Below are 27,811 nucleotides of genomic sequence, written 5' to 3'. Positions count from 1 at the left end.
ATGATTGCTTCTACTTACTTTGAGAAAGTGATAGATAGTGAAAAAAAAGGAGAAATCTAAACTATGGTTGCCTCTACTTTTTCCTTGGTATTCCACGACCTCGAGCATGGTTTTAATAAGGAATTGTTTATTAAGGGCTTTGCAGAGTGGTTATTTTTTTGGAGTTTACTTATGGGTTCATTGTTTAACTGTCCATATAAAAAATATACAATTTTATCGTAATGTTCTAATGATATACCTATTTTATATAGATGCCCTTGGAAAGTTGGTTCTCATCAACAATGAGAATTTTAACTATCCAACTGGTGATGCATTCTAATTTGTTATTTTTAAATATGTCAATATTTCAAAAAAAACTGTTTATTTCATAATAAAAAGAAATCAATATCGAATATGGCAAACTAAAAAAAGTAAAAACATTATACATATATTAACTTAATATATATATATATATATATATATATTAATAATTTCGAAATTTAACATAAATTAACTAAAAATAATAATTCATTTTAAATGCAATAATTCAAACAATTATAACTATAAATTTAACACATGATTTTCAAAATTTAGGCTATAAGCTATTGAAAATATTCATAAATAAAATACATTATATATAATCTAAGACTATAAATCAGTGAAAAATAATTCATTGTACTTTGATTAGGATTTAAAAAGTTCCATAAAATCATTTAAAATAAAATAGAAACCAATAGCAAACAAGGTAAATTAACAAAAGTAAAACATTATATGCTATTAAAATATTCAAAATAACATATATTATATATAAGACTATAAGTCATTGAGAGTGTAGACATAGGATTAGAAAAAAAAAACAATCAAAATATGAAAAATCATAATTATAGTTTACTATTTTTAAAATGTTAAAATTTCCAAAATTGATAACACAAAATGGAATTTAACATCAAATAAGGTAAACTATTAAATAAAAGTTAAGGCTATAAGTCATTGAAAGCGTCCACGTATGATTTAAAACAACCAACCATATTATGACAAATAAGCATTTTAATTTGTTATTTTTTAAATATGTCAATGTTTCCCAAAAACTGTTTATTTCATAATAAAAAAGAAATCAATATCGAATAAGGCAAACTAACAAAAGTAAAAATATTATACATATATTAACTTAATATATATATATATATATATATGATAATTTCAAAATTTAACATAAATTAACTAAAAATAATAATTAATTTTAAAATGCAATAATTCAAACAATTATAATTATAAATTTAACTCATGATTTTCAAAATTTAGGCTATATGCTATTGAAAATATTCATGAATAACATGCATTATATATAACCTAAGACTATAAATCAGTGAAAAACAATTCATTATATTTTGATTAGGATTTAAAAAATTCCATAAGATCATTTAAAATAAAATAGAAACCAATATTAAACAAGGTAAGTTAACAAAAGTAAAACATTATAAATAAATTTACTTAATATATAATATTTCTAAAAATGTAACATTAAAATAAAATACAAAATAAGAATTAATATTAAGAATACAAAACTTTCAAACAATTATAAATAAATTAATTTAACTCATGGTTTTCAAATTTTATGCTATATATTATTGAAAATATTCAAAAATAACATATACCATGTACAAGGCTATAAGTCATTGAGAATATACACATAGGATTAGAAAAAAAACAATCAAAATATGAAAAATCATAATTATAGTTTACTATTTTTAAAATGTTAAAATTTCCAAAATTGATAATACAAAATGGAATTCAACATCAAATAAGGTATACTAAGAAATAAATCATCAAAATTAAATTGATTCATAGATATCGATACAATATTTTTCCTTCCAGGAACACAAAATAAAAATATACTCTTCAAAATAAAATTTCAAAAGTGTATTTTAAAAATAAATTATAAATCAATATCCTATATGTTTTCTTTAATAATATCCAAATCGAAAAACCAAACTTAATCTTTTTGAACAAGGAACGCGTCAAGAATATAGGACTTGAAGTGAATGAACAATAATAGTGAATGGGAAATAGTACAAAGAAAAATGTAAAACATCCGCGAGAGAAAGTAGACATACAAAGCCGAAGACAAAATCCAATAGACAAAAAATGTATCACACCAAAAGATTGGATAGAGTAGAGAATAATTCCAATATAAAAAAAATATTTGAAATTTGCATTTGCTCTCTCTGAAAGATGTTAAATAAGAGAACAAAGATAGAGAGAGAGAATTGCAAGCCATAATTTATTTATGAGTTTCAAATTATTTTTAATCAATAAAAAAACTAACGAATTTATTTATCCATTAAAATTTTAAATATTAATCAACATTATTATTTTATGTTTGTACAAATATTGTTTTAGTCAGTTAGAGTCAAAATCTTCATAGAAACTATACAAATAAGCTATAGTGAAATAAATCTAACATGATGTGATCTACAAGATTTTTAAAAACAATTGTTATTAGAGCAAACTAAATGATGAATTCTTATAATCATTAGTCTGATTCACCTCATATAACATATAAAGTTTAAGATGGTCTCTGTTGAGTTATGTTGAAGAAAATATTTAAATAACAATGTTTAAAAGTTAGATAAAAATAATAAAGAGTTTAAGAAAGCATATCAAATAACTTGGTTGAGATTTTTAATAAAATTATAAAGACGACCAGCAATAAATTAGCATGAAAGATAACATAAAAGAATGATAAAAAAAATAATCAATATGAATTTATCATCAACAAACTCAAAACATACAAATTTACAAACTTATAACATTTTAAAAAATCTCAAGATTACAATGAGTACGCTATCTAAGACGTTCGTTATCTTATCACCAGCATTTAGCAACTAGAAATATTTTTTTATCAAATTATATAATAGTTTATAAAGGATTTTAAAAATATTCATGGAAACTCCGAAACAAACATATATTATCTATTGTACCAAAATAATATTTTTCATATAAAAAAGTAAATTTTGATATATTGTAATGCTATACAACTAAATAATTAGATCAAGTAATATATAAATATTATACTTTAGGTTCTCTATAATATTAATTCAATAAATACAATATTATTTAACATTTGGTTAATTCATTATATTTACTTTAAATTTATATTATTTTACAAATATTATTTAATATTAATTAAGGTTCATCAAAATATTTGTTGCCATTAAATTTAAAATCTCAATATTATACTATTACATATCTAGATATATATGTATAACAATCACACATTAATTATAAAAAATTTCTGAATATAAAGCAAAATTAGATATTATACAGATAGTTTAATCGCTTATGTTATTCAAATAAAAGATGTAAAATTTTTTGATAAAATATTATAATTTATTAACAGTTTACATATATTGAGTAATCTACATAATATTTTAAAATATAATTTAATATTTCAAAAACTATGAATACGTTTATAAACATAATTATTGCATCTATAAATACAAATAACTAAATAGCTAATAACATGATATAATTATAAATAAACATAAATATTAAAAGCAACAAATCATATTTCAGATAAGAAAATTATATAAATCAGTTAAATTGTTAGCTTCAAAGTTATTATAAAACTAAACTAAATTATTAATACAGATAAAATCTAGTCTATTGTTATAAGTACAGTTCTCTTAATCATGGTGCCTCCACGTCACCCACCACGTCAGAAAGTCGACTTCTGTGCTTGCGACACGTGTCCTAATTACCCAAAACGGCAGCGCTTCATTTATTCTGAGAAACCTTATGTTTTTTTTTGGCAAAAGAAAACCTTACGTCTTCATCCGCCTCCCATAGCCTTTTAGGGTTCATCCTATTGTTCGATCTCCGACGACTTCTCTGACTCCATGAATGGAAGTCGGAGAGATTTAGTGGCTCAAACCGATGTAATGATGTGGTTCTCTCTCTGCTATAATTTTGTCTTTAAATCGATCCTCGCCTTCTTCTTCTTCTTCTTCTTCTTCTTTCAGTTTATCGGCAAAGCATGAAGGGGGACGATTCGATCTTAGATATAATGCCTCCAAGGAAGAAGCAGAATAAAGGACCCAACAAAGTTAGGTTTTAGATAAACCCTAATCATAGTAATAAGATTTTTGCAAGTAGTTCTATCTATCGTACTAAAACCTGTAAACAAATGTTTGAGCAAATCTCAGAAACGGAAGCTGAAGAACCTTGAGGAAGACAGGGAGAAAGAGCTCCTCTCTGCAAAAACTTCCAAGTTGTTAGAGTATGCTTACACTCTTTTCTTCAGTTCCCAATTCATTCATCATCTTTTGTTTATGTGAGTTTGGTATTGAGTTTCTCTGCAGCAAGTATAAAATATCTCAGGATTTGTTTTCGCTTTTCCAATCTTCAAAAGCCATAGGTAGAGTAAGCAAGCAACCACAGTCTCTCTCTTTGTTAAAAAGTTTAGTCAATGGTGTTGTTCTGGATCTCCTTTTGTGTATTTCAGTCTGATAAGAAGCTGGAGAAACGCATGAGACCAATGCAACTATCTAAACCTGGTGTTTTGTCTGATGAACCAGTCAAGGAAAATGACAACTCTGATTCATGTATGGACGAGCCTACCACACCTGAAATCCATATCCCGACTCTTCATACTGATTCTCACCAACTTATTCATCCCAATGAACTCGATTCCAAAGTAATGATAATCTCTGCTGAAGAGGTCCGTGAAGAAGAATGGTTTGTGAATTTTTTTAAAAAATTCGGCTATGATGTGTGTGTTTCGTTTGATTGGTTATTATTTCTAGAAAACCGGTTGCTGTAAGACCACTCAAGTTCCTCAGGTTAGTGGTTTTGCTCATGTCTAATCCTATTTCTGAATCTTTCAGTTCCTTTATGAAGCTAGTTTTGGTTCAAAGCAAGTTAATTCTCAAAGTGGGGTTATTGGAATTACACAGCCACGTCGTGTTGCTGTCCTCGCCACTGCCGATAGGGTGGCTCATGAGCTTGGTGTTCACCTCAGTCAAGAAGTCGGTTTCCAAGTTAGGTGCGACAAAAAGATTGGCGAGAACTCAGCTATAAGTTTATAAATGATGGGATAAATCCGTGAAGTTAAGGTAATTTTGTAGACTCTTTTTTCCCATCTCAAATGTACGTAAGATAATTTGTTTCACTTTAACAGTCATCATGTTCAATCTGTCTATGTTCACACGTACTGACGAGAACCTATTGATCGCAGTGATTGCAGGCAACATAGATTTTAAAAGATCTTTAAGCTACAGAGGCATTCTTCATACACCCACCAGTCATCCTCTAACTTATTTGGCTTCCTAATTCCATGTAACATTTATGTACGTACATTTGCATCTGTGAAAACAGAGTATTTCTTCATACATGCGCCGGTCATCTTCCAATTTATTTAGCTTCCTAATTCCCCGAAACATTTACGTACTCTGGATTTTCTAATCATTATAACAATCGCGTATTTATTATTCAGGTTCAGTTGATATAATATATCCCTCCTGGTAATAAGATCTAGGGGAGCAGTGGCCATGTGGTTGACGGAATGATGATATCTTGCATATTTCCATTGTTTTATCCATTCTCTAATGTGCATTTTGATTATATAGACTAGGATTTAGCCATGTTTAGGTTGCATTTTGCATACATGAGTCTTTATCAGGTATTGGAGTACCACATGGAGTTCTTGGAGACATTTGGGTGCATTTGGAGCTCAAAAGAGGTGATAAAGGTGATCATTGGACGAGCAGTGCATGAGAGCGACCTCACCGGAGCGACACCGTGAAGTCGCTGTGACACCCCTTCAGAGCGACTTGGCCAGAGCGACACCCCGATGTCGCTCGCGTTTTTATCTCTTGGAGATACAAAAATAGACCTGGAGCGACGTCCCTAGAGCGACTACCCCAAGTCGCTCCTGAAGCCCGGAGCGATGTGTGGGAGCGACTATCCGAGGTCGCTGCGCGTCGTTTCTTTGGTCGAACTTATGTTTTATCAAGGGCCTTTTGGTCATTTTATTATGCACGTTTTATACTTTGAAAACCTATGTTTAAGTATCTTTTGTAAGCCATTAGGGGCAGAATATCTTTTATCAAAAGAAAACCACAAAAACCTCTTGGAAAGTTCATCTCTTTGAATCAATTGATCATTTTGTTATTGCAATTCTGTTGTTTTCATATCTATTATCTGTATTTCTCTACATGATTAATCTGAAATCCAATAGGGGTTTAAGAGGAATCATGAAGAGTGGTGAGTAATTCATTCTTGAATTCATGGGTTAGAGAGATTAAGGGTGATTAGGCTAGATCTAGGATGTTATAGTGTAGATCCTTCTTATTCCTTGCTAATAGAGTATTCATAATGCATCTTCTGAGTTGGCCTCTCAAAAGTTGATTTTTAGGCATTTACCACCCACAAGGTGTTTGATGAAATGCCTGAGACAACTCTCCTAAGCTTTTAACATACTTTACCAAAGACATTTGTTGTTAAAGGTGTTAAGATAGCCAATAGACTTGTTAGTGATGATTGCTTTCATATTATTCAACCAAAGACATTTGATGTTTGAAATATGTTAGTAAATGAACATTCATCTAGACATAGAATTTGTTTAAGATTGTGTCTAAGCTTAAGGTTGATAGTTTGATTGATCATTTGTCATCCTTAGTTCGAAACTTGATCATCCAAGGTCTAATTTCTATACCCATGAGTTCTCTTTTATCATAACCAAATAAAGTTACTTCTTTTATTGTTTTATTGTTCTGTTATTGCATTATATTATTAGTAGTAGTTTAAAACCATCCAAATTATCAGTTGCATTTAGATTAAGTACGTACTTGCATTCTCGGTGCTTTGAAATCCCTTAGAATTGGTTCGACAATCTTTTATACTACATCATTTGTTTTAGGAGTCTTGAAAACTCTTAACATCAAATTGGCGCCGCTGCCAAATTCTGAGTAGATTTGAACATTGAGATTTAGTCAGTTGCTTGAGACTAAGTCATTTTTATTTTCTTTTGTTACGGATTCTCCTTCTTCACCTCCCTTTAATTTATAGGTGTATGAACTTGAGGAGCAGGGGTCCATCAAACCTAGTTCCAAAAGCTGCAGACATCAGAGCTTTAGAGAGAGAGTGTGTTAGAAAGAGAAAGAAGAAGAGCAACAAGCTCACTTGCAAAGATTGGATACTGATATGGGAGACATACCTCAAAATGATGCGGACGCCAATGGAGCTAACAACGTTCCACAAAACCAACAGCGAGCAGCTCGACCCATTGGCACTTATGACCGCCCCAACTTCATGGTCATAGATTGGGAATCCGAGCACCAGCTGTAGCAGCCAACAACTTTGAGATCAAATCAGGACTCCTCAACGTGATCGAGAACAACAAGTATCATGGCTTGGCTCTAGAGGACCCATCTGATCACTTGGACAGGTTCGACAGCTACTGTGGGTTGTTAAAGACCAATGGTGTGTCCGAAGATGCCTTAAAGCTCAAGCTATTCCTTTTCTCTTTGGGGGATAAGGCACGTCAGTGGGAGAAGTCTCTACCCAGCGACTCTATAACCACCTGGGATGACTGCAAGAAAGCATTTTTGGAGAAGTTCTTCTCTACTTCAAGAACTGCTAAGCTGAGAAATGAGATTTCCAGCTTTCAACAGAAGAACTTGGAAGCATTCATTGAAGCAAGCTCAATGCCCACACCATGGCTTCTCTAAGGAAAGCTTGCTGAGCACATTCTACCGGGGTGCTCTTCCTAAGTACAGAGCCAGACTAGATACAACTAGCAATGGGTTCTTCTTGGGATGAACAATTAACCAAGTAGGATGGGAAAATAAATCTATCAATCATAACTGTGATTAAAGCATTAATAAAAACAAGCAGGTCGGATTTAATCAAGACTTAAACAGATCAGAATTATTAAACTAGCATGATGAGAATAATAAATCTAGCAACTTAACGGTCAAACAATTCTAGCAACATAGCATCAGATTCAATTAGATTTAAAACCTCAATGATCAAAACCGAAAACAGTTTTGATTTCAAAAATATTCGATTAGGGTTTTAATATGTGATTTGATAATTATAGTATAATTAATTCTGATACTTATATTATTTAGGGTTTATAGATATAGGGTTATGGTTTATCGGATTTTAACTTGTAAAATCCGATTTGGGGTTTTAAACATGTAGGAACATGATTTAGGGTTTATCGGATTCTCGATTTGGAGTTTTAAGGTTTTAGGGTTTAGATGTTTACCTTAACCTCCAAACGGGTTGAACGGACCACCGAGAATCGAGAAGAACTTCGCGAGCTGGTACGTGCCGGATCGGATCGTCGGGTCGCGAAGAGCAGTCGGGATCGTCAGTCGGATCGTCTATCGGATGAGCTATCGGGATCGCCTGGTCGTCGGTACGTCAGAATGCGAACATATCGTCTAGTCGGGTACTTATCGGATCGTCGGATCGACTGAGCTTCTATCAGGTCATCGGATTGACTGGTCGTATCGGATGGCTTTATCGGATGAGAGGGTAACCGCCGAGAGAGAAAAAAAATTAGGGTTTATGATGATCAAGGTTTCAAAACGAGAAAAAAATAGGAAAATAGGGTTTCTGGTCGATTTTAGAACTCACGGAATTATGGAGCTTCGTGCTGATAACGTGTTATAAATTAATGGGAGAAAGAGATTTGTCTATATCTCATAATTATGGAGCCATTTATATATATAGGGAACTAGGTGTCATCTTGCACCATGTGCAGTAAAAAAATTTAAAATATTTTTTAACAGATAAATATAAATTATATTTTAAAATAAAATTTTATTAATATTGTAAATTTTCTTTTTCGTATCAATATTTTAATATAAATTTGATTTAATTAAACATAAAAATTATATTTAAGAATATGCATGTATATATTTGAAATTATAATCTTAGATAGATTTTTCTATCTATTTATTTTAATTAGATATATTAAATAAATTTGTAAAAGTTGCATAATTACCAAAAATTAAAATTAAACAATATTTATAAAAATTGTAGATATATAAGAAAATAATGATTTTATGATTAAATTTTTATAATTTTCTAAAAAAAATTTTGAAAATTTTAGTAATAAAATTGTATAATTTAAAAATATATAATTATATTATATTTCAAAATTTATAATGCCATATTTGAATATATTTATTTTAATGATGATTTATGAGTTATTCCCATATTATAAAAAAAATTCCAAAAATATAAATTGACATTAAATGTAATATATAAGTTATTACCATATTTTAAAAAGTTTAGCAAAAATATAAATTAACATTAAATGCAATTGTCCATGTCATATTAAGTTATAAGACATGTCATCAATTTCAGTAGTCATGTCATATTTGTTTTGTGAAATTGATTATAGAAAGGACACGTGGCAAAATCACCTCGCAAATATAGTCTAGGGGATTACAATAGACCGTCATAGATAAATGGAAAGTATACAAATCCTAAAGTGATTAGGAAAAGGAAATCCTAAGCATACAAAGAAAAGAAAATCGTATAAGTAGAAAGAAAATGCCTATTTGGTTATGGCATTCCCAAATCGGTTCATAACAGCAAAGCACGGGAGAGAATACTAGTGGAAACTAAAAGAATAGCAAGAAAAATTCATTACTTGAACGACAAAGAAATACAAGACCGGTTTGGTTTAAGAGACACACAAACGACACCGTATAAGTAGTAGACATCGTTAAATATTAAAGGCCGGTTTGGTTTAAAGTGGAAAAATATAACCGTTAGAAAATGCAGGCTGAGCGGTTCAAATTCGAAACAATCGAACCAAGTTTTAAAATATAACCGTTAGAAAACGTGTCTTCAGTAAACGCCTCCGTTAATCAAGTATAGACGCGTTAAGAATAATCGTGTGCGTGTCAATTTATTTCCACAGTTCCTCTTTCTGGGAAGGATTCTCTCGATCGATTCTTCCAAAATTTGCAAAACTGGAAAAAAAATCCGATTGCAATCTTAGATTAGTAAGTGTTTCGCTCTCTGTAAATCGTGAATTGGTTAGAGGATTTCGAAGTTTGGAATATTCTTTGATCGCGATTTTGTTTCAAATTTTCTGAATTGTTCAATCTTTTCTTGTTGATTAGATTTTGTTTTGAAGGTTGATTCCGCCTAAAACCCGATGTGATTGTTTGGGCTCCTCTCACTCGTCATCGTTGAGGTATATGTTAATTAATTAGGGTTTTGTAAGGTTTGTGTTAATTTCGCGATTTCAATTTACCAATTTGTTACTTTTACAATGATCTTTTTGTTTAGTCATCTTTGCACTCTGAGATTTGCGATTAGTTTAGAAACGATCTTATGCATACACTCTTTTAATTCTCTTGTCTCTAAAATGATCCGTGTATCTTCACTACATGCATATACTTTTGTGTCTTAAATCATAGATTTCAGGAATCCCAAATGGTTGGTTTGGCTTAAATATGAGTGTACAATCTGTCAAATTCATTCTCTCTCACACAAGTCAGCGTGGTTTAGTCTCTGAACACGGTTTTTGTTTGAACAGATGATATATTATCGCTTGGAGGAGGAAACCCACCGGCCTTTTAGTTGCTGCTTTACATACCTCGAAGCTTACTCCGCATGAAACCATCGTCACCAAGGTAATTTCTCTGTCTATGAACTAAAAATTAAAGTTTTCTTTTTAACAAAAAAATTCTGTCTTTTGAGGATGGAAGTCAAACCCCATTTGACCAGTTCTAATCGATGTTGTAGCATTCTGAAATCCCAAAAAGATCATTGGCAAGCACTAATCTTAATAGTGTTCTGTCAGGTTTTTATTTGGGTAACATTGGTCCCATAAGAAATCTTTTGGTTGGTAGTGCATGCATGTCTAAAGAGGTATGTTATGGGGATGGAAAATAAGACTCGGAATCTATTGGTTGGTAGTGCATGCTTAATAGTGTCTTAAGACAAAGACTATATGTGGAGGGGATGAGGAAAAAAGAGACCCACGGCTTAGAAAAAGTCATTAGATGATGAAACAACGATTAATGGCTTTTACATAAGACTCGTTGGATGGGAAAATAAACGACCAACATGTCTTAAGACAAAGACCCTGAACCACAAGGCTTAAAGAACTATGTCTTTGCCTCTAAACCCACAAGGCTCGAAAGTATAAAGACTATGAGTTGGATGGGTTTGTTGTAGTGCATGACTTAAAAAGTCTTAAGACAAAGACTATGGGGATGAGAGAAAAAGAGACCCACGGCTTAGTAAAAGACATTAGATAAACCACAAGGCTTAAAGAACTATGTCTTTGCCTCTAAACCCACAAGGCTCGAAAGTACAAAGACTTAATTGGATGGGTTGGTAGTGCATGACTTAAAAGTCTTAAGACAAAGATTCTATGGGGATGAGGAAAAAAGAGACCCACGGCTTAGAAAAAGTCATTAGATGATGAAACAACGATTAATGGCTTTTACATAAGACTCGTTGGATGGGAAATAAACGACCAACATGTCTTAAGACAAAGACTCTGAACCACAAGGCTTAAAGAACTATGTCTTTGCCTCTAAACCCTTAAGGCTCGAAAGTATAAAGACTATGAGTTGGATGGGTTGGTAGTGCATGACTTAAAAGTTTTAAGACAAAGACTATATGGGGATGAGGAAAAAAGAGACCCACGGCTTAGAAAAAGACATTAGATGATGAAACAACGACTAATGGCTTAAATAAGACTCGTTGGATTGGATAAAACGACCAACATGTCTTAAAAGTTAAGACAAAGACCCTGAATCACAAGGCTTGAAAGTATAAAGACTGAGTTGGATGGGTTTGTTGTAGTGCATGACTTAAAAGTCTTAAGACAAAGACTATATGGGGATGAGGAAAAAAGAGACCCACGGCTTAGAAAAAGACATTAGATGATGAAACAACGACTAATGGCTTAAATAAGACTCGTTGGATTGGATAAAACGACCAACATGTCATAAAACAAAGAGTATGAACCACAAGGCTTAAAGAACTATGTATTTGCCTCTAAACCCACAAGGCTCGAAAGTATAAAGCCTATGAGTTGGATGGGTTTGTTGTAGTGCATGACTTAAAAAGTCTTAAGACAAAGACTATATGGGGATGAGGAAAAAAGAGACCCACAGCTTAGAAAAAAGACATTAGATGATGAAACAACGACTAATGGCTTAAATAAGACTCGTTGGATGGGAAAGAAACGACCAACATGTCTTAAGACAAAGACTCTGAACCACAAGGCTTAAAGAACTATGTCTTTCCCTCTAAACCCACAAGGCTCGAAAGTATAAAGACTATGAGTTGGATGGGTTTGTAGTGCATGGCTTAAAAGTCTTAAGACAAAGACTCTATGAGGATGAGGAAAAAAGAGACCCACGGCTTAGAAAAAGTCATTAGATGATGAAACAATGACTAATGGCTTAAATAAGACTCGTTGGATTGGATAAAACGACCAACATGTCTTAAAACAAAGAGTCTGAACCACAAGGCTTAAAGAACTATGTCTTTGCCTCCAAACCACAAAGGCTTAAAAGTACAAAAAGACTATGAGTTGGATGAGTTTGTAGTGCATGACTTAAAAGTCTTAAGACAGACAAAGACTATATGGGGATGAGGAAAAAAGAGACCCACGGCTTATAAAAAGACATTAGATGAACCACAAGGCTTAAAGAACTATGTCTTTGCCTCTAAACCCACGAGGCTCGAAAGTATAAAGACTATGACTCTATGAGTTGGATGGGTTTGTAGTGCATGACTGAAAAGTCTTAAGACAAAGACTCTATAGGGATGAGGACGAAAGAGACCCACGGCTTAGTAAAAGACATTAGATGAAAAACGACTAATGGCTTAAAATTACAAAAAGACTATGAGTTGGTTTACGATTTGTTGGATGGAAAGAAAAACGACCAACAGCTGAAATAAGCTCAAGACAAAGTCTGAAATAAAAGTCTTTTGCACAAAGACAATGGTTTGGTTTACGTTTTGTTAGATGGGAAAAAGAAACGACCAACCACTTAAGACAGAATGAAAAAGCTCTTAAGACAAAGACCATGTCTGAAATCAGTCTTAAGACATAGGCTAATACGATACGAAAACAACTCACGGATTTGGAAAGTCACACAGCGACAAAGACTACCAATGGCTTAAAGATGTCTTAAGACAAAAGATACTTAACAAGGATCAAGAGATTCTTAAATAAGGCTTGTTGGATGGGGAAAAAAAGCAGCCAACGGCTTAACGATGTCTTAAGACACTCTTCGAAAAGTCCTTAGATGGATAAAAATTACTAACGACTTAAATTAGACTTGTTGGATCGGACAGAAAACGACCAACAGCTTAAAAGATGTCGTGACACGAAAAGGATCTGAACTGAGAATTATTTTCGCGATAACCAAAAAGATGTCTTAAGATAAATACTCTTAAAGATGTCTTAAGATAAATACTCTGAACTTTGAACTGAGAACTATGATTCTGATTTTTTGTTTTTCAGGTATGTGCTTCAGAAGGTGTTCAAAACCAAATTGTTCAAGATTTTGAGGAGATTTCAAGTGTAGCGGACTTTTGTGACAGGTATGTGCTTTTCAAACTTGCTTGTAATTAGTTTCTGAAATTCAAACATATGTGAAATCAAGATTAATTTCATTTCCACTAGACACGTGCTTGAATAAGCATCCAAAATTTTAACATATTTATGTGTTAGCCTTTATACTTATGTGAGAGCTTGAAGTATATATGCCAATATTGATTTTCTCAGGTATGTGCTTCTCTTATGGATGCCCAAAAAAGATTTTTCTAACGTTTACAGTTCTTTGGTGAAGTATGGATTTATCACCCTCTTTATATTGTATAACTTTGGATTTGAATCAATGTTTCAGAGTAACCACATCTCTGTTTCGTGAAGAAAACACTGGTCACTTGAAATTCTGCAGGTTGGTGGTTTCCTTTCATGTCTCTGTTAGTCTGTTTTGATTCTCCAAGTTCCAAGTCTGATTTTGGTGTTCGCTTACTCATTTATTTTTATCTTGTAGGTCTATTTTCTTCTGCATCAACCGATTTCAAATCCTAATGTGGTGTATCTCAAACCTCCATACATGGGTTCTGCACAATCACTTAAAAATACAAAACATACATACATAGGTACAAACATGCATTCATATATACGTACTTTCATACTGTATACATGCATAATTGCTTACATACATCATTGTTTATTTGCTTTCTTGATTTTTTGTTTGATTCTTCTGCTAACTTACTTGCTTCTTTATTTACCCTTTCATTCGTACTTCTTCCCTTACCCTTGCTTTCTTGATGTCCTGCTTCTTTATTGACTTCCCTGATTCATTGTTTCACTTCTTTACTTGCTTTATTGATTTGTTGTTTATTTGTTCCTTGTGTGTTTTCTCTTCCTTGCTTCCTTATGTTTTGTTTTTGTTCCTATTTGGATGTGTTTTTGCGTACCTGGTTGTTTATATATATTCTTTTGCGATTCCTTACAAGCTTCTTCTTTTTTTCCATCTTTGATCTTTGTGTCTGTCGTTCTGTGGAAACTTATTGCTGATATCCATTGATAAACAGCTGATTTTATTTTTTATACTGGTACATTTATATTTTGTGCTTATGTTGACAGCAATAAATATCGTTTGGAAAGTAGTTATTATATATATATTCTATGTTTGTACATCATAACATCTCTCATTTTATAAATAGACACTAGGATAAGATCTGTGCCTTGCGCAGGGTGAGTTTATTTGTAAATATTATCGATAGTTTCTTTTATATATTTGATCATTTTATTTATATATATAAAATATTTTTTGTTGTTATTATATAATTTCTTTCCGATGGATCTGATCAATTTTTATTAAAAATAATAAAACAAAACTATAATTAATACATCATGGGTTGATCAGATTGGACATTAAACAAATTATGACATAAAAATCTTATTTTTTCCATCGAACACATTCTTGAAAAAAGTGAATAGTATTGTTTTCACAGTTGAATTATTTTGACTTTTATATTCCATATGGTTTTGAAAGCTTTCAAATCAACCATCAAATTGATACATGTCATTTTAATGTTTTTAGTCGTATACTTAAGGAAAACTTACATTTTTGTAATTTAAATTCGTTTTAAAAAATTCAAAATATAACATATAAGAAAAAATCTAACATATAAGAAAAATATAACATATAAGGTGTCCTCATTTTTGTATTTTAAAGTCGTTTAAAAATATATATATAGCATATAAGGTTTCCTCATTTTTGTAATTTAAAATCATTTTAAAAAATTCAAAATATAACATATAAGAAAAAATCTATTTTTTTATTATATGGTTAATGCGATTGTTTATTTTTTTAATACTATAAAATTAAACAAAATGAAGAAGGATGCAAAAATTGTTATCAAATCTTTATTATTCATAATCATTAATTGCCTTATATATGTAAATCATATTAGGTAATTTCGTAGCTTTTATTTATGGAAAGAATACACATTTCTTATATTTTAGGTTAATATAATGTTCTCTAGTGGACATTAAACAAATTATGACATAAAAATCTTATTTTTTCCCTCGAACACATTCTTGAAAAAGTGAACAGTGTTGTTTTCACAGTTGAATTACTTTGATTTTTATCTTACATATGGTTTTGAAAGCTTTCAAATAAACCATCGAACTGTTACATGTCATTTTAATATTTTTAGTTATATACTTAAGGAAAACTTACATTTTTGTAATTTAAAGTCGTTTTAAAAAATTCAAAATATAACATATAAGAAAAAATCTAACATATATGAAAAATATAACATATAAGGTGTCCTCATTTTTGTATTTTAAAGTCGTTTTAAAAAAAATATATAACATATAAGGTTTCCTCATTTTTGTAATTTAAAGTCATTTAAAAAAATTCAAAATATAATATATAAGAAAAAAATCTAATTTTTTTATTATATGGTTGATGTGATTGTTTATTTTCTTTAATAATATAAATTTAAACAAAAATGAAGAAAGATGCAAAAATTGTTATCTAATCTTTATTATTCATAATCATTAATTGTCATATATATGTAAATCATATTAGGTAATTATGTAGCTTTTATTTAAGGAAAGAATACACACTTCTTATATTTTAGGTTAATATAATGTTCTCTAGTGGACATTAACCAAATTATGACATAAAAACCTTATTTTTTCCATCGAACACATTCTTGAAAAAAAGTGAACAGTATTGTTTCCACAGTTAAATTATTTTGACTTTTATCTTCCATATGGTTTTGAAAGTTTTCAAATCAACCATCGAATTGATGCATGTCATTTTAATGTTTTTAGTCGTATACTTAAGGAAAACTTACATTTTTGTAATTTAAAGTCGTTTTAAAAAAATTCAAAATATAACATATAAGAAAAATATAACATATAAGGTGTCCCCATTTGTGTATTTTAAAGTCGTTTAAAAAAATATATATAACATATAAGGTTTCCTCATTTTTGTAATTTAAAGTCATTTTTAAAAATTCAAAATATAACAAATAAGAAAAAATCTAATTTTTTTATTATATGGCTAATGTGATTGTTTAATTTTTTTTAATAATATAAATTTAAACGAAAATGAAGAAGGATGCAAAAATTGTTATCAAATCTTTATTATTCATAATCATTAATTGTCATATATATGTAAATCATATTAGGTAATTCCGTAGCTTTTATTTAAGGAAATAATACACACTTCCTATATTTTAGATTCATATAATATTTTCTACTGTTATATAATTATGGAATAATGTGACACCATTAGATTAAACTATACTATATTAGATGCTCTAGAATTTTTTGAAATAAAATTTAGAAGACATTTAGAGTGCCACCTAGGATTTGAGGTTTTTTTTAATTAATACAAAATTAAGGTTCTAATTTTTCAAATGCTTCTCAATTAATATATAGGGGATATCTTGGAGTTTATATAAATATTTATCTCTTTTGACTAACAATACCTATTATCTATGTTTTGGTGCTTGTGTTCATTTATGAAATGGATGTATCTTGGAGTCTCTCACAGATATCTACTTTGGGTGCAAGTATGACTCATGTATATTTTGGTATAATTTTCCTTGAATCTGGTGCTTTGCGTCATGCTCGAAATCCTTGGTGATTATTCCAAAATATTACAATGACATGATCCTCACAATCTAATTGGTTGTTATTTGAGTAATGTTAGAATTATGCATCATTATTCTTACATTTGTGATTATTGTGTAATTTTTTCTCACTAAAATGTGTATCAGTTGACTTGACTTTTATAATATAACTAGTACAAAAATCCTGTGCTACGCACGGGTTAATTTTTATTTGCATTTAAAATATCATATTTTGCTTGCATTTAAAATAGCATACTTGATCTAGTCAGTTTTATCTATATTTTAATAGTCGTTTCTTTTTTTTTTGTTAAAGAAATAGATGGAACTGTGAACTATAACGCATAAATCTTTGATTTGCCATCTGATCCAACGCTTTTGTTTTTGTCTTAATAATCGTTTCTAAAATAGACCTTTTTAGGATTAATATCTGAAAACATAATATTATTAAAATAGTCAATTGTAGACAACTTTCAAAAAATACTAATATAGTAAAATATGCACTGTTATTAAAATTTTTTTTTTTAAATTGTTAAACCATAACAAACAAATTTGTAAAGAGCATCATATCATGGTTGTTGATTCCTTTTTTTCTTCGGTAGAGAGTTGCCTTTCTGTCTTTCCACGTCTTTTAAAGCAGCATCACATCATTATTTATTAGTCACAAGATATTTCTCCAAAACTATAATAGAAAAATGTAAAGAGTAACAAAGGAGAAATATCACAAAATTAATAAGGATACACTTGTTTTACTATGTTTGTTGCAGAGAAGACTCATTGGTTTTGTTTCGTATGTAATTTGGTCTTATCTTTTGCTTCTAGATAAAGTTTTCGTTCTTATAAAACTTAGTTTTTCTTTTGTCTTCTTCTTTCTCTGTTCCTGTTTTGGTGGACGCAAAAGTAAAGCAAGTAGCTTTCTTCAGATAAGCCATAGAAAGAACATAATTGTAAATTATACCAATTTTACCTAGGTTGGTTGTTGACAAAGCTCTAAAAGGGGAGTATACTCACATGCCATATTCAACCTGAAATAAACAGTTAAGAAATTATTACTTGTATGTAATTTTTTGTATCAGCGAAGATCTGAACAGAGAGAGAAACAAAAGAATATGAAGCAATGGAGGAGAAGAAGAGATAAATACAGTTTAAAATCGTGGTGGTAAATCGTGATATACCACCACTGAACGTGATGGTGATAATGGGAGAGAATTTAGGAACATAAGTATTTGAAATTTCCTAATAAAATCGAAAGAATATAAATTTATGTTGATATTAATTATTTTTTTGTTAAAGTATGATATGCTTCAGAATTTGATTGGCTAGGTTGGTTATTTGAAATTTTCATATTTTGACGAAAAAATACATGTTTTGCTTTTTTTTATTTTTCAATTATTTAAAAAAAAAAATTTCAAGTGTCAGGATTTGATTCGTCATGCGATTTGCGATTTAGTATATAAGGGATGCTTGGAAATATTTTCAGTTATGGTATTAGACTAGTATCTCTCACTTTGTCTTAACATTTATAGTTGATTGGAACTTGGTTTCTTTCTCGAAACAGAGTTCATTGTCTCTATGTTTTTTTCTACTTGAATCTTTTTTAAGTAATGTTTACTGCTGTTTGCCGAAATGGACAATTTAATCTCAGCGTGAGTTTTGTTGATAAACAATGATTTATATATATTTCGGCTTTGTGTTAAGATTACAAGTTTTTTCATGTGAACACATTTGTTTGCTTATACGACCATTTTGGTCATTCTCTGTTAAGATTATTTTTGATCATGATATCCTCGGTGTGGTCGGATGATAACCATTTTTCATCTTATCTCTTGTAATATAGTTGGTGTGATAAGAAAATATAAAATTTATTGAGAATATTATTCATGTACGTGTATCCTAATCTTTAACTAGTTAAGAAACTAAAAGTCAAAATTATATAATAAAAATAGGATTACACGCATAAAAATTATATAATAAAATTTTCTCATACGTGTATCCTAATCTTTACCTAGTTAAGAAACTAAAACTCAAAATTATATAATAAAAATAGGATTACACACATAAAAATTATATAATAAATTTTTCTCATAATAATATACTACTTATTGTTAATGACTTTCAAATTATGCATATCAAGCAGTCGCTAGAAAGCATTTTACCTGGAAGTAGGTCACATATACAAACGACCTGACTCGTTTTGGACCATCTTTTACCAATTGGCAATTACCCTACCGTCGAAAATAGATAAAAGGAAATACGATCATGATTGTAAGAAAGAAACGACGTCGTTTTCTACGATCACATTATCGGTTCATCTTGTGATAAACTTTTTCAAAAATAGATCCTAAGATTAAATAGCTAATACATTTTTATTAAACTTAAAATCAAATTTTAAAATGTTTAATACACACAAAATTAAACACATATATTTCAAATTTAATTGGTCTTTTACGTTAAGATTTCAAAATCTAACCCTAAAAATACCAACAATATTATACTATAGATTACCAAACCATAAACCAAAGACTATCGTAACTCAATCTACATTCACTTATCTATAATGAAAATAATTCGATTTTAGTAAAATTAATTTTACATCATTTAGAAATGTTTATATTTACATGGTTTGAATTTTTTTCTCTATCAAAATAAATTTTATAAATTATTTTTAAGATCTAATATATGAGAAGATTTTTAGAAGACTTCTGGAAGATTTCACTTTAAGCAAAAAAACTAAATTCTTTTAAAATTTAGGCGGAAACATATCGGAAGACTTCCCAAGAAGTTTTTCAAACCCTAACTTAATCAAATAATTAACTAAAAAGCAAAAACAATTCATTAAACTTACAATCAACTTATAAAGTATTTAATATGCACAAAACTAAAAATATGTAGGTCAATGTTTACTATGATTACTCAAACTATATATACTTATCTATGTTGAAAACAATTCAGTTTTAGTAAATATAAATTTACATAATTTAGAAATGTTTATAATTACATGATTTCAATTTTTTTCCATCAAAATATTTTTATAAAAAATTTAAATTATTTTAAAGATCTACCGTACGAGAAGGGGGTTGTAATGGGGGTTGTAATGGTAAAACTAAACACATGTTTTTTTGTATGGTCATAAATAGGTTGTTGTAATTTCATTAGTCTTTTGAGTTACTTTTACATTTGATCGAATTTTGGGTCCACTTTTGTATTAAAATCAAGTTTTGAGTCATTTTTGGCAAATTTCTCAATTTTCAATATCGTAAAATATACAAATATTACTGAAACTAGAGGAATTCCCTAAGATATCTATTTTTAGTTTATTTTAACAAAAATAGCCTCCGATAAAAAATGACCAAAAAAGTTTTATTGAACGGTAAATATACCATTATATCCTTATGGTTAACAAACACTAGACATTGGATTTAGAGTTAGGAGGTGAAGTTTTGGGGGTAGAGTTAAAAATTTTAATTTTTTTTGGCAAAATGCACTTTCGAATTTCTAAGAGATTTTTTGAAAAAAAAATTTATAAAATTAGAAAAAAATTCTAATTTGAAAACATATAATTCAAAACTATAAAAAGGGAAATTGCCACAAATACCACATTCTTTGTACCACTTTTCATGTCTACACTAATCATTTTTACTCTCACTTTTAATGAAGTTAAAAGACACTTATATCCCTAATGTTTACTAATATAGACTTAGGGTTTAGAATTGAGGGGTGAGTAAGTTTTTTGGAAAGTGAAATTTAGGATTCTAATAAATATATAAATAAATACTTAAAAATATTAAAAAAAAAATTAAAAATAGTTTCAAACATAATTTTTGATTTTCAAAAAAGAATAAAAAAATTTGAATTTGAAAAAGTATAATTCGAAAACATAAAAAATATTTATTTTTTAATTTTTTAATTTAATTTTTTATTTATTTAAATAATGATTTATTATATATAGAGAGAACAAGAGTATAAGAGTCTTTTTCCACTTAATGAAGAATGTATTTTTGAAAATGTCCATTTAATAGTGGTAAAAATGAAAAGTGGTACCATGAAAGTGGTAAACCTGAAATTTCCCCCTATAAAAATTATATTTTTCAATTTTTATTATTTATATATGTATAAAATGATATCTTGCATATTTCCATTATTTTATCCATTCACCCATGTGCATTTTGATCATATAGACTAGGATTTAACCATGTTTAGGTTGCATTTTGCATACATGAGTCTTTATTAGGTATTGAAGTACCAACATGGAGTTCTTGGAGACATTTGGGTGCATTTGGAGCTCAAAAGAGGTGATTTCATTGGACGAGCAGTGCATGGGAGCGACCCTACCGGAGCGACACCACGAAGTCGCTGTGCCCTACCTCTCAGAGCGACCTTACTGGAGCGACGCCACGAAGTCACTCGCCCTTTTTTCGTCTGGAGACACAAAAGATGAAACCGGAGCGACCTGCCAGAGCGACCACCCCAGGTCGCTCCCGAAGCGACCTGCCAGTGCGACCACCCCAGGTCGCTCCCGAAGCCCGGAGCGACGTATTGGAGCGACCACCCGAGGTCGCTGCGCGTCGTCTATTTGGTCGAACTTATGATTTATCAAGGGCTTTTTGGTCATTTTGTTATGCACGTTTTACACTTTCTAAACCTATGTTTAAGTACCTTTTGTAAGCCACTGGAGGCAGATTATCTTTTGATCTTAAGAAAACCATCAAAAACCTCTTGGAAAGTTAATCTCTTTGATTCAGTTGATCATTTTTGTTATTGCAATCCTGTTGTTTTCATATCGATTCTCTGTATTTCTCTACATGATTAATCTGAAATCCAATATGGGTTTAAGAGGAATCATGAAGATTAGTGAGTAATCACCTTTTGAATTCATGGGTTAGGGAGATTAAGGGTGATTAGGTTAGAGCTAGGATGTTTTAGTGTACATCATTCTTAGTCCTTGCTAGTAGAGTATTCATAATGCGTCTTCTGAGTTGGCCTCTCAAAAGTTGATCTTTAGGCATTTTCCACCCAAAAGGTGTTTGATGAAATGCGTGAGACAACTCTTCTAAGCTTTTAGCATACTTTGCCAAAGACATTTGTTGTTAGAGGTGCTAAGATAGCCATTAGACTTGTTAGCAATGATTGCTTTCATATTATTCAACCAAAGACATTTGATGTTTGAAATGTGTTAGTAAATGAGCATTTATCTAGACATAGAGCATGTTTAGAACTGTGTCTAAGCTTTAGGTTGATAATTTGAATGATCGTTTGCCATTCTTAGTTCTAAACTTGATCACCCTAGGTCTAATCCCTATGCCCATGAGTTCTCTTTTCCCTTAGTCAAGAAAGTTATTTCATTTATCGCTTTTATTATTCTGCAACTGCATTAGCATTAATCATTAGTTTAGAAATCTTTTAAATCACTGGTTGTACTTAGATTAAGTGAGTACTTGCATTCTCAGTGCTTTGAAATCCCTTAGAATTGGTTCGACAATCTTTTATACTACATCATTTGTCTTATGAGCCTTGAAAACTCCTAACATCAAATTGGTGTCATTGCCAAATTCTGAGTAGATTTGAACATTGAGATTTAGTCACTTGTTTGAGACTAAGTCATTTTTATTTTTTTTCTTTTGTTACTGATTCTCCTTCTTCACCTCCCTTTTACTTTCAGGTGTATGAACTTGAGGAGCAAGGGTCCATCAAACCTAGTTCCCAGAGTTGCAGACATCAGAGCTTTAGAGAGAGAGTGTGCTAGAAAGAGAAGAGAAGAAGAGCAACAGCCTCACTTGCAGAGATTGGATATTGATATGGGAGACCAACCTCAAGATGATGCGAACGCCAATGGAGCCAACAACGTTCCACAACACCCACAGCGAGCAGCTCGACTCATTGGCACTTATGACTGCTCCAACATTCATGGTCATAGACTGAGAATCCGAGCACCGGCTGTGGCAGCTAACAACTTTGAGATCAAATCATGACTCCTCAACGTGATCGAGAACAACAAGTATCATAGCTTGGCTCTAAAGGACCCATTTGATCACTTGGACAGGTTCGACAGCTACTGTGGGTTGTCAAAAACCAATGGTGTGTCCGAGGATGCCTTAAAGCTCAAGCTATTCCCTTTCTCTTTGGGGGATAAGGCACGTCAGTGGGAGAAGTCTCTGCCCAGCGACTCTATCACCACCTGGGATGACTGCAAGAAAGCATTTTTGGAGAAGTTCTTTTCTACTTCAAGAACTGTTAAGCTGAGAAATGAGATTTCCCGCTTTCAACAGAAGAACTTGGAAGGATTCAGTGAAGCCTGAGAGAGATTCAAGGGCTACTAAGCCCAATGCCCACACCATGATTTCTCTAAGGAAAGCTTGCTGAGCACATTCTACAGGGATGCTCTTCCTAAGTACATAGTCAGATTGGATACAGCTAGCAATGGGTTCTTCTTGGGAAAAACTGAGGAAGATGCAGAAGAGCTGGTTGAAAACATGGTAAAGAGTGATGCAGTCTACAGTGGAGACCACGACAGAGGCAGTAGAACAGATGACAAGCAGACGAGGAAGGAGTTAAAGGCTCTACAGGATAAGATAAACATACTCATTGCTGATAAATCCACCCATGAACAGCTGAACTTTGTTGGTAACCCAAACCAAGAGACACCACCTGTTGTCCATGAGGTTGAGGGTTTGGAAGGTCAAGAAGAGTTGTGTTTCATTAACAACAATGGTAGCTGGTACAAAAAAGAGCCAAACTTTCAGTACAACAACTACCAACAGAAATCTTATTCCAACAACCAACAGAGTGGTTATCAACCTAGGAACAACCAGCAAGGCAGCTATCAGCCTCAGCAAAATCCTCCTCCTGGTTTCAACAACAAAGGACACCATTCTTCCCAACAACAAGCTAATCCTTCTACCTCTACTCCTCAAGAAAGCAGCACTGATTCCCTACTAAAACAAATCTTGGAGTCTTAGACTAGAAGTGAGAAGCATGTTGGTTATGAGTTGAAGAACCTTCACTCAAAGATTGATGGGAGCTACAATGATCTCAACAGCAAGTTCAAAGCTTTGGAGAACCAGTTTGCTGCCATGAACACTCACCAAAATCGCCAACAAGGTTCTTTACCTGGAAAATCTGAGCAAAACCCCAAAGAGACCATGAAAGATCACCCTCAGGAGTGGTAAGGAGTTACCTCATAGAGCTCTCACCAAGGATGCTGAGAAACAAGGTGAGGGGGTGGCCGTCAACATAGATGATGAAGTGGTGATTGTTGATGAGAAGATCAATGATGAGATTTTAGAGAAGATTGTGGAAGCCAAAGGTAAAGGAAAGGTTGGGGAAGAGAAGAAAACAGTGAAAGATGGTGAATTTGTTGCTCCAGCAAGTGAGAATTCTTTTGTTCCTCCTCCCTATGAACCCAAACTTTCATTCCCTGGTAGATTCAAGAGGCAGCTGCTAGAGAAGTACAAAGCTCTATTTGAGAAGCAAATGATTGAAGTTCAAGTCACAATGCCCATCATTGATGCTTTCATGCTGATTCCTCAATATAGCAAGTTCCTGAAAGATGTTGTAGCTGCAAAGAAGAAAGAGATGGAGGGCATGATGATTCTCACTCATGAGTGCAGTGCCATCATCCAGAGGCTTGTTGTTCCAAAGAAGCTAGAAGATCCAGGATGCTTCACATTACCTTGTGCTCTTGGACCTATGGTATTTGATAGATGTCTCTGCAATTTGGGAGCTAGTGTCAGCTTGATGCCTTTATCTATTGCTAAGAAGCTTGGTTTCACTCAGTACAAGAAGTGTAGACTGTCTCTGGTATTGGCTGATCGTTCAGTGAAGTACCCTGTGGGTATCTTGGAGGACCTCCCCGTTATGGTTGGAAACTATGAGATCCCTACAGACTTTGTGGTGCTTGAGATGGGTGAGGAAGCTGCAGATCCTTTAATCCTTGGAAGGCCTTTCTTAGCTACAGCAGGAGCAATTGTTAATGTGAAAGAAGGCAAGATTGATCTCCACTTGGGTAAAAGGCATGTTCTTCACTTTGACATCAAGGAGGTAATGAAGAAACCAACAGTTCAAGGGCAAGTTTTCTACATTGAAGAGATGGACGCCCTTGTTGATGAGCTCCTTGAAGAGTTGTCACTGGAAGACCCTCTACAGCATGCTTTGACGATAGAGAGAGAAGCTGAAGTGATTGGGAACCTGGAGAGTGCTGCCTATGGGATGATGCTGGATTCACACAGAGAGTTTGTCAGTAAGGATCAGTACAAGGAGCTTCCACAAGTGGTTCATCAAGAAGCCTCAGTCACTCAACAAGAGGACACCCAGCAAGATGACTGGAGCGAGCTTAAGGCACCTAAAGTGGAGCTTAAACCTCTCCCCCATGGTGTAAGGTATGCATTCCTTGGTCCTAATGAAACTTATCATGTCATTGTGAGTAGTGAACTTACTGAAACTGAGCTATCTGAACTTTTGAAAACACTTAAACGATTTAGAAAAGCAATAGGTTACTCACTTGATGACATCAAAGGAATATCACCCTCTTTGTGCATGCATAAGATACATCTTGAGGATGAATCAATTACTTCTATCGAGCATCAAAGAAGGTTAAATCCTAACCTGAAGGATGTTGTAAAGAAAGAGATTCTTAAACTCTTAGATGCTGGTGTTATTTACCCTATTTCAGATTCTAAATGGGTATCTCCTGTGCATGTTGTACCAAAGAAAGGTGGTATCACTGTGATTAAAAATGACAAGGATGAATTGATACCAACAAGAACCATCACAGGTCATAGAATGTGCATTGACTACCGAAAACTAAACTCTGCATCTAGAAAGGATCATTTTCCATTACCATTTATTGATCAGATGCTTGAGAGACTTGCAAATCACCCATTCTATTGCTTTCTTGATGGTTATTCAGGGTTTTCCAAATCCCCATACATCCCAATGATCAAGAGAAAACGACATTCACATGTCCTTATGGTACCTTCGCATATCGAAGAATGTCATTTGGTCTATGTAATGCTCCAGCCACCTTTCAAAGGTGCATGATGTCAATTTTCTCTGATCTAATTGAGGATGTTGTGGAGGTGTTTATGGATGATTTCTCTGTCTACGGATCTTCGTTTTTTGCTTGTTTGTCAAATTTGTGCAGGGTCCTACAGAGATGTGAAGACACCAACCTTGTGCTGAATTGGGAGAAGTGTCACTTCATGGTTAAGGAATGGATTGTGCTGGGACACAAGATTTCAGAGAAGGGGATTGAGGTGGATAAGGCCAAAATCGATGTTATGGTTGGTTTGCCCCCACCAAAGACAGTGAAAGACATCCGAAGTTTTCTTGGTCATGCTGGGTTCTACAGAAGATTCATCAAGGACTTCTCCATGATCACTAGACCATTGACCAGGCTGATGTGCAAGGAAGCCACTTTCAGCTTTGATGTGGAATGTCTACAAGCCTTCAAGAAGCTGAAAGGTGAACTCATCAGTGCTCCGATTGTCCAGCCACCTGATTGGGATCTCCCCTTTGAGATCATGTGTGATGCTAGTGACTATGCTGTGGGAGCTGTTTTGGGGCAGAAGAAAGATGGCAAGACCCATGTGATCTACTACGCGAGCCAAACCCTCAATGATGCTCAGATGAGGTATGCCACGACAGAGAAGGAGATGCTGGCCATTGTCTTTGCCTTTGAGAAGTTCAGAAGCTACTTGGTTGGATCTAAAGTCATTGTCTACACAGATCATGCTGCCTTGAGACACCTTTTGGCCAAGAAGGATGCAAAACTCAGGCTCTTGAGATGGATCCTTTTGCTTCAAGAGTTTGATTTAGAGATCAAAGACAAGCCAGTAGTTGAGAATGGTGTGGCTGATCACTTGTCCAGGTTAAGGGTGGAGTTTGGCATTCCTCTTGACGAAGGACTTCATGAGGAGCAGATCATGGCTATTGAAGCAGTGATAGCAGTTTGTGAGACTGGTAGAAAGCTTGAAGAAGTCAAGGCAACAGAAGAGAAGGAACCTTGGTATGCTGATTTGGTGAACTACCTAGCCACAGGAAAAGAACCTTTGAATCTTGTGGGCTATGCCAAGAAGAACTTCTACAAGGATGTGAAGAGATATTATTGGGATGAGCCCTACCTCTACATTCTCTGCAAGGATCAACTTTATAGGAGAGTGGTTGCTAACGAGGAGATTGATGGGATCCTTACACAATGTCATGGATCATCCTATGGAGGCCACTTTGCTACCTTCAAGACTGTTGCAAAGGTGTTACAAGCCGGATTCTGGTGGCCACATATGTTCAAGGATACACAAGACTTTTTCTCAAAGTGTGATTCATGCCAAAGAAGAGGAAACATCACCAAAAGGAATGAGATGCCTCAAAATCCAATCCTTGAAGTTGAGGTGTTTGATGTGTGGGGTATTGACTTCATGGGACCATTTCCATCATCCTTTGGCAACAAATACATCCTTGTAGCTGTTGATTATGTCTCCAAATGGGTGGAAGCTATTGCTAGCCCCACCAATGATGCTAGAGTTGTAACCAAGATGTTTAGGAGCATCATCTTTCCAAGGTTTGGAGTTCCAAGAGTTGTGATCAGTGATGGAGGCTCTCATTTCATCAACAAACTGCTTGAGGGACTTCTCAAGAAGAACGGTGTAAAGCACAAGGTAGCAACTCCTTA

At 32.7% G+C, this 27,811-nt stretch overlaps 1 protein-coding gene, 1 long non-coding RNA gene, 1 other non-coding gene and 1 pseudogene across 35 annotated transcripts; 2 read left to right on the top strand and 2 right to left on the bottom strand.

Annotated features, from left to right (window-relative positions):
- The first annotated feature begins 3,758 nt into the window (after window positions 1-3,758).
- LOC111204591 (ATP-dependent RNA helicase DEAH13-like) lies at window positions 3,759-6,156 on the top strand. Of its 32 annotated transcripts, none has more exons than XR_007328759.1 (8): window positions 3,783-4,084; window positions 4,185-4,258; window positions 4,341-4,401; window positions 4,484-4,699; window positions 4,785-4,820; window positions 4,935-5,093; window positions 5,225-5,327; window positions 5,474-6,156. XR_007328759.1 is itself a non-coding variant. In XM_022699681.2 (7 exons), exons 2-6 carry the CDS (start codon window positions 4,016-4,018, stop codon window positions 5,056-5,058), a joined length of 630 nt encoding a protein of 209 aa, XP_022555402.1. In that variant the 5' UTR covers window positions 3,759-3,917; window positions 4,002-4,015; the 3' UTR covers window positions 5,059-5,093; window positions 5,216-6,156. The 32 variants fall into 32 exon arrangements, 9 of the variants coding, with proteins under 9 accessions (XP_022555402.1, XP_022555406.1, XP_048624618.1 ...); XR_007328769.1 differs by having other exon boundaries at window positions 3,785-4,084; window positions 4,341-4,396; window positions 4,484-4,716; XM_022699681.2 differs by lacking the exon at window positions 4,785-4,820 and having other exon boundaries at window positions 3,759-3,917; window positions 4,002-4,084; window positions 4,484-4,716; window positions 4,866-5,093; window positions 5,216-6,156.
- Window positions 6,157-7,619: 1,463 nt separating this feature from the next.
- LOC125593696 lies at window positions 7,620-7,703 on the bottom strand (annotated as a pseudogene).
- Window positions 7,704-9,490: 1,787 nt separating this feature from the next.
- Window positions 9,491-18,485, top strand: LOC106352070. Of its 2 annotated transcripts, none has more exons than XR_002657081.2 (6): window positions 9,491-10,007; window positions 10,128-10,201; window positions 10,547-10,643; window positions 13,502-13,940; window positions 14,040-14,148; window positions 18,227-18,485. It is a non-coding gene; the product is annotated as an uncharacterized LOC106352070 (long non-coding RNA). The 2 variants fall into 2 exon arrangements; XR_002657080.2 differs by having other exon boundaries at window positions 9,496-10,007; window positions 18,222-18,485.
- Window positions 18,486-23,378: 4,893 nt separating this feature from the next.
- Window positions 23,379-23,485, bottom strand: LOC125593591. Its single transcript, XR_007329493.1, has one exon. It is a non-coding gene; the product is annotated as a small nucleolar RNA R71 (small nucleolar RNA).
- Between the last annotated feature and the right edge of the window lie 4,326 nt (window positions 23,486-27,811).

The sequence above is a fragment of the Brassica napus genome, chromosome C9 (assembly GCF_020379485.1).
Source record: "Brassica napus cultivar Da-Ae chromosome C9, Da-Ae, whole genome shotgun sequence".
Taxonomy (NCBI): domain Eukaryota; kingdom Viridiplantae; phylum Streptophyta; class Magnoliopsida; order Brassicales; family Brassicaceae; genus Brassica; species Brassica napus.
The sequence above is the reverse complement of the archived record's forward strand: the minus strand, read 5'-3'. Positions and strand labels throughout refer to the sequence as shown.

What these genes read in the sequence shown, in the direction of transcription:
- LOC111204591 (XM_022699681.2), top strand. Translation starts at nt 4,016, where the DNA reads ATGAAGGGGGACGATTCGATCTTAGATATAATGCCTCCAAGGAAGAAG. An exon ending in AGAATAAAGGACCCAACAAA is followed by an intron (nt 4,085 to 4,184) that starts GTTAGGTTTTAG and finishes AGCAAATCTCAG; the next exon opens with AAACGGAAGCTGAAGAACCT. An exon ending in CTTCAAAAGCCATAGGTAGA is followed by an intron (nt 4,402 to 4,483) that starts GTAAGCAAGCAA and finishes TGTGTATTTCAG; the next exon opens with TCTGATAAGAAGCTGGAGAA.